Source organism: Cynoglossus semilaevis, chromosome 4 (assembly GCF_000523025.1).
Source record: "Cynoglossus semilaevis isolate Cse_v1.0 chromosome 4, Cse_v1.0, whole genome shotgun sequence".
Classification (NCBI taxonomy): Eukaryota; Metazoa; Chordata; class Actinopteri; order Pleuronectiformes; family Cynoglossidae; genus Cynoglossus; species Cynoglossus semilaevis.
Window position 1 is genome coordinate 18845165 of NC_024310.1, and position 10837 is coordinate 18856001.

The 10837-nt window shown below is 40.3% G+C and overlaps 1 protein-coding gene across 1 annotated transcript in view; it reads right to left on the bottom strand.

The window, feature by feature from the left end:
- Nucleotides 1–623: 623 nt before the first annotated feature.
- Nucleotides 624–10837, bottom strand: part of dync2h1 (dynein cytoplasmic 2 heavy chain 1) — an 82619-nt gene continuing 72405 nt past the window's right edge. Inside the window, exons 92-98 of the mRNA XM_025055261.1 lie at nt 10583–10694; nt 10246–10347; nt 7608–7697; nt 5857–5966; nt 5692–5773; nt 2526–2642; nt 624–2241 (exon numbers count right to left, since the gene is read on the bottom strand). Of these exons, the coding sequence (XP_024911029.1) occupies nt 2080–2241; nt 2526–2642; nt 5692–5773; nt 5857–5966; nt 7608–7697; nt 10246–10347; nt 10583–10694 (775 nt within the window). The 3' untranslated portion in view covers nt 624–2079. The remainder of the gene's footprint in view (nt 2242–2525; nt 2643–5691; nt 5774–5856; nt 5967–7607; nt 7698–10245; nt 10348–10582; nt 10695–10837) is intronic.

The following is a 10837-nucleotide window of genomic DNA, read 5'->3' on the forward strand; positions in this document are numbered from 1 at the left end:
TAGTTAGTTAGTTAGTTGTTAGTTATAAAAGTTAAAAAAACTGTTCACAAGTTGGATGTCAATAAACCTGAGTCAGGCCCATGAAACTGAAATTAAAATAATTCTTTTTTTTTTGCTCCTGACTTATTTTTTTTTCTATTTCTCCGACTGTATTTGTTATTTAACACTTTTCTTCTTCTTGATTCTTCATTTGACCCCTGACACCTCACCTCTCAGCTCCTATGAGCAGTACGGCACCAATTGTCCTGTCAAAACAAACTTTTCTGTAATCTTTTTGATTCGACTTTTTCTCTCCTCCTCTCTCCTGCTCCTTGCATCCTCCCTCCTTTTCTCTCCCCCTCCCCCCCTCTCCCTCGTGTCTCTCCTGCTCCCTCTGACCCACAGGGTCGTGTTTTGCTGAAATCCAATCCCATCTCTTTTTCAAACCTGCTGTTCCATTTCACTTGCATTTTGTCACACTGCAGTGCACACCTTCATTTCGAGTCCTTTCGGTGTACACACGCGCACGCGCACGCACACACTCACATAGTTTTACACTTGAAGAATTAAAGTAAAAAAAAAGAAAAAGAAAAAAATGAAACAAGCCAAAAAACAATTAACTAATTAAGCTGTCAGTCAAACTGGAAGCTCCTTTCTGGATTCATACTTTAAAAAAAAAACACCCATCCACACCTGGCTCCTTCATCTCCGTGTTCATCCATCACAGCTTCACTGACTGTGGTCAGTCACAGCCCACAACCAATCACACAGAGGTGAGGGTCGATCCGAGTGTTTGCTAATGGCGCCGTGTGTGTGTGTGTGTGTGTGTGTGCCCTGTATGAGATGGAAGGAAAAACAACAAGCAGCATTTTCTGTGAGGAGTGACACGGAGGTGTTTCATACCTGTGGTGCATGTTTGGTGTGAAACGAGATGTGCAGAAAAGATGAGTATTGGACATGTGTCACAGTGAGGAATAATACTGTGTAAAAGTTGTAGACAGGTGTGTACATTTATTATATCCCCTTGTTGTTGTTTTTTTTTGCAGACTTTTTTTTTATTATTAAATGTCGTTTGTGTCATTTCACTAGGGGGCGACGATGACGCTAAATAAAAAAAAAGGATCAAATATCAGTATAAAATCCTGATATTTTACAAAACGTACTTTTTGGTTTGAACCTAAAAAATACTGTATAAGACAATAATGCGAATTAGTACAATTAATGAATGAACAAAACAAAACAATTGAAAATTAATCTAAGTTGCTGGAGGGTTTTGGTGAGTCCGCGGGCTGTGTGACGCCCCTCTGGAAGTTTGTTGCTCAGGGAAAATGTAGAATCTCAAGAAGATTTAAAATGCAGAGAGAATGGACATTTTTGAAAAAAAAAAGAAGCAAATAAAAGACTGTGCTTCACTCTGCAGGGCAGGAAGATTAGCATGGAAGGAGGGTTTACCGCTGGGAACAGTTCCAGGGAAGGGACTGAAAGCCACATTTTGAATGTTTATTTTTAGATTTGGATGCGAAGTGTCCTCAGAAGGCTCAGGACGGTTGATGCAAATTGTACTGTAGAGAACTGGCTTCAGGTTATTTAGATTTGCTTAAAGAAACAACTCTCTGGGGGGTTATCTGTCACGTCGCAGAGACATTTTGTTTTCGTGCTTTAATCGGTTTTTTTTTAAAATGTAGATATTAAAAATATGAGGAATGAAGGAAAAATGTTAGAAAAACAATTGTAAATCGAAATTCAAATGTAAACAAATGAAACAAACACACACATATATATATATACATATATACTTGGAATGTAAACGTCTGAAAGAGGATTGATTTGATGATTGACTGTGTGACACGGACTTTTTAATTTGAATAAATAACATAACCTGAAATACAGTGGTGTAACAAAACAACTTTGGTTCAACATTTCATTTTCATGACTATTAAAGTGAATGTACAGTTCTCTTCCTAATATTTAATTTGATCCTTTTTTCACCATCGGGTCCTTTATTTACTTTGTCAGTGTGTCTGTCTGTGTCTGTCTGTGTGTGTCTTTCTCTGACTAACTTGCAATCTGCGGCCTCACTGACGCGTCTTGACGTGTTTCTCACTGCTGTTTGAGGAAGAGGGCAGCTCCTGCCTGTATCCACTGATTGGGCTGTGGTCCACAGGGCAGACAGATGTGTGTGACCACCTTCAGTCTCTCTGAGCTGCTGTACAGAGGCAGCCAGATCGTCTCCTCTGAGGACGCCAGGTCTGCGGCGGAGTGCTGGGATTGTACAAGGTTGAAAAAAAAAAGAAAAAACACAAGTTAATTATGATCACATACTGAGTTTGTTTACCGCGTGCTGTAAGTGCTGTGAGTAATTGTTCATATTTAACTGCGACCGCACGAGCAGTTTATCACTACTACAGTACAGGGAAATACAGCCATGTAATGGCAAGCTTGGATGAGTACTACATTGTGCTACTTTGTTGGATTGGACGATTGGACAAACCTGATTGTAGGAACATTAAAAAAAAACATACAGGATTGTGCACACAAACACATACCTTTGGAACCCAGGCCATGTGACACTGCGGCACGGCCGACACGCTGGGGGAGTTGTGTTGATTCTCACAAAGATGGACGCCATCGAAGCTGCATCCCTCCAACTGCAGACCGCCGACCTTTGCGACGGAAAGGGTTCACGGTTCACAGACGACCAGAGGAGTTTAAAGAGGAGGGAAAAGAAAAAGCGGCGACGATCGTACAGTAAATAAAAACAAAAACATCATTTAGGCGAGCAAATTCTGTCCTGTGACAGAAGAGAAAACTCTGGGCCAGACACAAGCACTTCCAAAAATCCCCATAATCTGAGAGGGAAAATTGTCAAGTGAGGAGTGAATGAGGAGCAGATCCAGAAAAAGCTGCAGAATGTGTGTGTGTGTGTGTGTGTGTGTGTGTGCTCCACAACAATTATGGCCTTCTTTCCCACTGTCAGATGTCTGAGTCTTTCCCCCTCTCCCTCTCTGCAGCTGCAGTCTCTCTCTGAGCTGCCACAGTTTCTCCCTCTCTCTGTCGGTGACACTGAGCACATGTTGTTGGCCTGACCAACATCAATAACCAAAAATAAACACAGACCATAGGTTTTTTTTTTTTTTTTACATCGAACATAAGTCGGGCCTAAAAGTGGAAACAAGTGAAACATCTGCTCGCAGTGCATCAAAACCAACAGGGGAGGAAGAGAATATTGCTGACAAAGAAGAAAATCTGCAGCTACGTTACATCACATCTGCATTTTTAAAGTTTTTTTCCAAATTACTGACTAGAAATAAATATTGGGGCCAACCTAAATATGAAGTCTAATATTGAAATTTAAAGATCAAGTCTACTAAAATCCAGTACATAGAATTGTCATGTTAATGCTTACTAAAATCCAGTACATAGAATTGTCACGTTAATATGTTTAATATGTTAATTTGTATAAACATATTAAACTGTATTTTTAAACTCTTAAATGGACTCTTAGGACAGGTTTATAATATATAATATGAATCATTAATAAAACAAGTGCATAATTCACATATACAAAGACATGTACAGCAGTTTCAAAATGATGACGCCGGGACTAATTCTAAGTTTCGCTTCAGTCTGTTGACCCCTGTGTGAACCCCAGGGATCACGTCTGCAGGAAACACTTTAAATTAAACTCGTTTTGTTCTACACAACTGTGTTGTTTTTGCCTCACCTTATAGTCACAGATTGCCCCATAAACAAAAACTCATCAACAAACCGGCTCTGATTGGCTGCAGTCCCCATTTGTTTATCCAGTTTAGAAATCAATGCCGATTGGACTCCGCAAAAGATTTTTTTTTTTCAAATCATTTTTATAAGTTATAATTTGAATTAACATTACCCTTTGTTACAATCATTTTTAAATATTTTTTCTCCTTAGAAAAATAATAATGGTCATTATCTTCCTATGTTGCGGCCTATATGTTGCCTATATGTTGATACTGTATGCGAGTGAGTATGTTTGTGTATGTTACTAGCATGTAGATGTGGTAAAGCCATGGTTAAACCATCTGTCCACCAGGAAAGAAACTAGTATTTCCCAGGCTGTAGTAAATGGGGCACCAGTTTTTAGTGTGACTTTGTGTTTCAGAAACTGCTGATTAGCTTGCGCTTCACTGGCGCAGACCATCTCTGGGGTTTTAGAGAGAAAGAGGAAAATGTCTTTTCGTCTGGCGAGAGGCAGTTTTCTTAAAAAAAAAAAAAAAAAAAAAAAAAAAAACCCCAGACCTTGCGTTGCCAGAGGTCAGAGGATAACAGCCAGATTGATGGAAGATGAAGGAACAGCCAAACTAACTCACTCACGACACATGTAATAGAAAAAAGGAATCAACATCAGCAGAAGTAGAAATCTCCACGCGGTCTTGACGTACTGAAGCAGCGCCGGAACTAATGTTTTTGCACGTGTGTTTTGTCTGTAGTGCTGTGATTGGCTGTTGAGCAGTTTGAATTTGTGAGCTACTCTGTCAAAGGTCAAAGGGTAGTCATGTGATTAGTCTTTGGGCGGTGTTGTCAATGACCTTTAATATTGCTTTGGATGATCTGTCAAAGGTCAAAGGGTAGTCATGTGATTAGTCTGGTGTTGTCGATGACCTTTAATCTTGCTTTGGATGGCGTCGTTTTATGTTTAAATTTTTATTTTGTATCATTGACTCAAAGCAAAGGAAATTATTTTCCCCGCCTTTATTTTGAAAACAACAGACGGGAATTTTGTTTTAAAAGAACCGGAACGGGAAGCAAGAGGGGAGTCCGAACGTAAGTTACGTTTTCAGCGATTGTTGACGTATTTGTGTTATAATAAGACCGACAGCATTTCTGTTTTAATACCTGGCTGTGTTTTCAGTTTTGGTAGGTTTTACAGCGTCTAAAGTCTGTGTTAGTTTGTCATAGTTGTCAAGGTTGCCCTATCGATTGGGGCGACTCCATTTTGTGTTTATATAATCGTAACATTTTTGTGTTTGGTGCAACCGTAATAAGGTAAGATAAAAAACACAACAAGGTTGTTCTAATGTGTAAGGAGGGAAGTAATATCTTTTTTTTTATCTGTGTTTTTCTGTTTCACTTTTTTTTTAAAAAAAGCTCTTATGGTGTGTTCAAAGTGTAAACGTTTTCTTGGAAAATAAACACTGAGAACCATCAGTTTGGAGTTGGACCAATCGTTCAGTTCGGAGTGCTAGGTGTTACTGCCTTAGCTTTTTTATTTCTCTGCGTCATCATCATCGGTCCATTAGATTTAGACCAACACTTAAAGGTGAATTTAACCAATAAAACCTAACTTACCACCACTTTATTTCTCTATAGTTAATAATAAAATCCGATATTTTCAACCTGACCAAATTGCCCTGGAGAAATGTAACCTTTGTATGCTTCACCTCATGGAAGGGGATGGGGCCTTACATATTTGTAGGGAAGCTGCAGTACGGCAAATTAAAAAAAAAAAAAAAAAAAAGTTTATTATTTGTTCCACACTGGGGAAACTGATTTCTGCTTTAATTTAATTTGTTCAAGGAGAAAATTAGTTCTGTAGAAAGGAGTGTTTTAAATGAAGTTCAGTGGAATTTTAGAGAACAAAAAGTGTGGGAAGACCTGAACAGGAGGGGGTGACAGCTACGTATAATAAAAATGCTACAGAACATGGTTAATGTGTGTTTATGGTCAGTCTACCTTGACTTGTACTTTGGCCTGTGGTATTGGACTTCTCCATGTTGTGACAAACACCAAACTGTCCATAGAACACGCCATGGATCTAAAAAGGAGAAATTGTCACAATTAAAAACTCCAATCGTTTTGTTCAGTCAAAGACCGACACAGCGAAGGTTTGAACGTTACCTCGCAGTTTCCTGTCTTAAGGCGTTGAGGAAGGTGTCGGGGTGGAAGAGCTCGGACAGATCTAAGGTGTCGGACAGAAGGGCCTGTCTGCTGCCGCGCTCCACCCAACTCTGTTAGAAGACACGGGCAAGGAAGGTCAGATGTAGACGTTGGTGTTTACAAATTGCAAGGGAAGATATAAATGTGTGTAGGAATATTAAAATAGAATGTAGAATGTAAACGTCCTCCTCAACAGCAACTTGGATTCAGGACATTGTGGTGTCAGCAGATTTATAACTAACAAAGTTAAAAAAAAAGGTTTGATATTGAGGAACTTTTGCACAGACACATCGCTCATTATTCGTTCTTGTGCAGTCATCAAGGTTCCCTATAATGGCTAAAAACACTGCAGGACTTTTTCAGGACATTTTTTTAGCCACTGAAGCAAGACAGACAAGTTATCACGTCAAACGCTTAATTACTTAGATCCTCGTATTTCTGATCTTTTCTAGAGCTTGATGTTGTATTATTCATCCACAGAGGACAGACCTGAGAGAGAGAGATCTGAAAATGGCACCTAATCTTACAATAAAGTCAAATGACAACAGGAAACTGAACACATGCGCCGGGGTGACGTGCAAATATAAGAGGCCGGTTGCATCACACGGGGTGTTTTTGTCTCATTTCTATTTTCATGACTTAGTGAATTTGTCGTTAATTCTTTACATTAGAGTCATCACGTACCAAATACACACACAGATAAAATGGTCAATAAGTTAATAAAAAAAAAAATGCTGTCAAGTATGAGCAGCACTTGTACAGTGTTTCCAAGGTCGTCCTGTGCATGTCTGGCTGCACAGCATCTCCACACTCAGCAGCAGCAGCAGCAGCAGCAGCAGCAGCTCTGTACGACTCCGCCTTTATCAGGCTGATTAGCTCACAAGACGCAGACACACTGCTAACAGAGATATCAGTCAGTGGTGATGGGCAGAATCCGACAGTTAAGGACACACATGAGGACGGATGACGTGCAGGTGGACACACTTGCCGGATTCGCCAGACAGAAGAAAGGCACACACAGAGAGAGAGAGGCAGACACGGAGGCAGACAGCACGGCTCACTCCGACAAATAATGAAATCCATCATATTCACGTAGAAATAAATAATATCCGAATGTGTGTGTGTGTGTGTGTGTGTTGGTATTAGGGTGTGCCAGAGGATATTGAGGGAGGGGCACCGCCCCAAGGGGGCAGAGTACCGTACTTTCAGCCACAACCTTTATTTCTTGGCGGGGACCGGAGGCTGCTACATTTCCAAAAACCTCACGGTTAAATTAATTTTTTGCTTTCTTTCTTTCTTTCTTTCTTACTATTTTGGCTACAGCTTCAGTGACCACAACTTGCGCGACATTCTCTCGTAAATAATTCATAATCTGAGTGGCAGTTTCAAAGTACTCTAGTCACAAGACTCTTAAATCTGAGCAGAGCTCTCGGGTAAGAAAAGAATGGTGTGGCTGTTTGAGGTGATAGTAAATATTCCGCCGTACGATTTTACATCCAGATGCGGAGGAATGTTGACTGTGAAATATAAACGCACAATGGATACACAGTACAAAAGCCGGTCTGAAACTTCTTGGACGTAACGTACTGTGTATCCAAGGACATCACATTAATACATTTCCCGAAGGGAACTCCAGAGGGATTTAATAAAGTGCTATCAATCTATCTATCTATCGATCTATCTATTAATCCAGCGCCTTGGACTGCATGTACCTGTATGGCCAGGGCCCGTGTCACCACAGCTCTCAGATACTGCATGGGCTCCTCGGGTCCTTCCCATTTGTTCTGCCACTTCAGAGGACACTGTGGGGGAAGCGGACACATACAAGAATATAAGGGGAACCCAAAAATCTGAACCATGAGATCCCTTCCAGTGACGCTCCCCGTCATCTTCCTGTAAAGCTCTCATCAACAGTTGGCAATTCATTTGAGGAGGAAACAGGAAGATTTTTTCAAGATGTAACATTTTCCTGTGAAAATATTTTGTGGATGTAAAAATATTTTTCTAACCCCTCAATGCTCCGGTTTGGCGGTGAACATGTTTTAATGAGCAGAATTGATCGTATAACTTCATTCGACAAATATAACTTAATTAACCGTTTTGTCTGAGAGCAGCTGTGGGAATAAATCATTTAACAGAAGCAATCAGCACTGATGTGGTAATTACAACAACTGAAGACATGGACACTGTATCGGGCCCACTGTCTTCATATGATTTAGTCGCTGAAATAAATGAATGTATGTGTATTCATCGCCTGCACAGCTGCACCTCTGCTGCCTGGTCATTTTCCTGCTTTCTTTTTTTTGTCATGTCTTAAAGAGAATATATTATGCTAATGTTATGCAAATGATTATTCCTTATTCCTTGGTGATGAAATGTTAGTTAATGTTAATGCTGTGTTAAAAAAAGAAAACCCAAACCCGCATATAGAGTAGAAGAGGCAGTTTACGCAACAACTATTTTGTGGACGAAACACTTAATCCTTGTGTTGTGTGGGGTTTCAAATTGAATTTTTATACTTGTAAATATGACACGTTATCGTACCATTCGAACAATTACTTTCAGAAAGTAGGGGACTTTTGAAAAGGGCTTGGGACTGACGTTAGACTCAACAACTGAAGACATGGACACTGTATCAGACCCACTGTCTTCATATGATTTAGTCACTGAAATAAATGAATGAATGAATGTATTCATCGCCTGCACAGCTGCACTTCTGCACTTCTGCTGCCTGGTCATTTTCCTGCTTCTGGTCATTTTCCTGCTTTCTTTTTTTTGTCATGTCTTAAAGAGAATATATTATGCTAATGTTATGCAAATGATTATTCCTTATTCCTTGGTGATGAAATGTTAGTTAATGTTAATGCTGTGTTAAAAAAAGAAAACCCAAACCCGCATATAGAGTAGAAGAGGCAGATTACGCAACAACTATTTTGTTGACGAAACACTTAATCCTTGTGTTGTGTGGGGTTTCAAATTTTATTGTTATACTTGTAAATATGATACGTTATCGTACCATTCGAAGAGTCACTTTCAGAAAGTAGGGGACTTTTGGAAAGGGCTTGGGACTGACGTTAGACCTAAAGCGCAAGACAGGGTGGGGTCTCCTTTAGTTCACCCCAAATGGGGACGACATTTAGGATGATGATATCAGGGTTAAGGAGTAAGCTGACACTTCCCTTTTTCGCATATAATTGACATAATATGTACTCTTTACCATAGAGTGACTCTTCTCTTATAATGATGTGTGAAATAACTGTGTGAGGTTATTTTGCGTTGTCTCCAGCACTGGGCATAATAGTCATCATTTACCGTGAATTGCAGACAATGACGCGTCCAACACATTTATCGCTGTTGTCAAATTTACCGCTTAAGGATAAAACCAGTGTGTGCAACACCAATACCGCAGCAGATTCACACTCGTCGGACGCTAATTAGAGCCGAGGCCGACAGCGTTGACGCGCTGCCATGATTTGACAGTTGTGAAAGTCAGGATTTAAAAAAAAAAAAAAATCAATTAAAATTGTGGCTGATTAATTTGACTTTGTTATTTTCTTCTTCGCAGGAAGCCGATGAGGGTTTGTCATCTTAGTGACAGTGATGAAAAACCTCACTTTCTCCTCAACCGCATCACTGTCAAACCGCACGGCCAAAGCATTCATAAATAATTCTTATTAATTTTGCTATCATGTACACTGTGGTTTTAGTCTCCGCAATCAATGGATGTCTTAACTGAAAGTTTCCACATTGTGATTAGTAAAAAAAAAAAAAAAAAAAGCCCATCTCAGTTAAAACTTTACAAAGTTGAAGTGCCCTTTCGAATATGTGCCCGTGGCCCCCGGTCATCACTGAAATACTTGTGTTTTGACTGTGCAGAGCACGGCCAGAACGCTGGATGCTAGAGTGAGGTCTTAGCAGTGATCAAAGAAAGAAGCTTCGCTCCCTACCTGAGGTCGGGGAACGTGTTCTATCAGTCGAATTTGAAACAGGAAAAAAAAACATGCATTTTTAAAGGCAGGGCTAAGAGCTTATGTGTGTTATATATCTGGCACTTCTGCAGCTCGGCCATAATGCACTACAAGGTGTCCTTGTTCACCCCCAGTCACAACAGATGGACACTTAAAGTAGAAATATGGACATATTATACATTTTTAAATCTCCTGGCTGACGTCGGTCTCCCCGGTTCTCCCATGTCCCTTGTCTTTGACCAGAGCTTTCAATGCTCATAATGACACGTTGTCTTTAAGTATTAGTCATACAAAAATACATTTGTTACTGTAAAATATGAATATCGATGTTACAGTTAACAGCATATAAATAAACCTATTTTGGCGTTTAATAGTTTCTTACCTCCTGATTGAGCAGAGCACTGGCCAATTTTTGGACTTCAGGAGTGAGCAGCTGTGTCCCTCTGATGACTTTACTCAGAGCAGCCAAGGATTGGTGGATGTTCTGCAGTAACAGGTGAGTATATTCCGAACACGTGAGTTGAGGATTAAGGGTATTTCATCTGATAACAAAGGAACGCGTCATGACATGAAGCATCGTGTGAACGAAGGTGTCGAAGCTGAGGTTTTCAACCGGACGCGTCGGTGTCTTGTATTCTTCTGGTTTTTCCTCCAACTGCGTTACTGCATGGCTGCGTTATCACCGCAGCAAGGGCAATCGTTCTCAGTAATGCACTTACCTGCACCAAACGTACGGCATTGAACTGTTCCAGAGCAATGAAGGATAAAACTGGCGACCCGTGGCCTTCTGCAGGAGGGGCCACCTTCTGATGGATCAGCGAGGAGCCCTGACAGATCAACAGCACACAGACAAAAGTGTTATTAGTTCAACATGTGAGGGAGCCGGTGTCTGTCGAATGACAACGATGAGTTGTGGATAAATTAGGATTAAACATGTATCGTAATCAGCCAAGATTAATGGGGATTAAAAGACA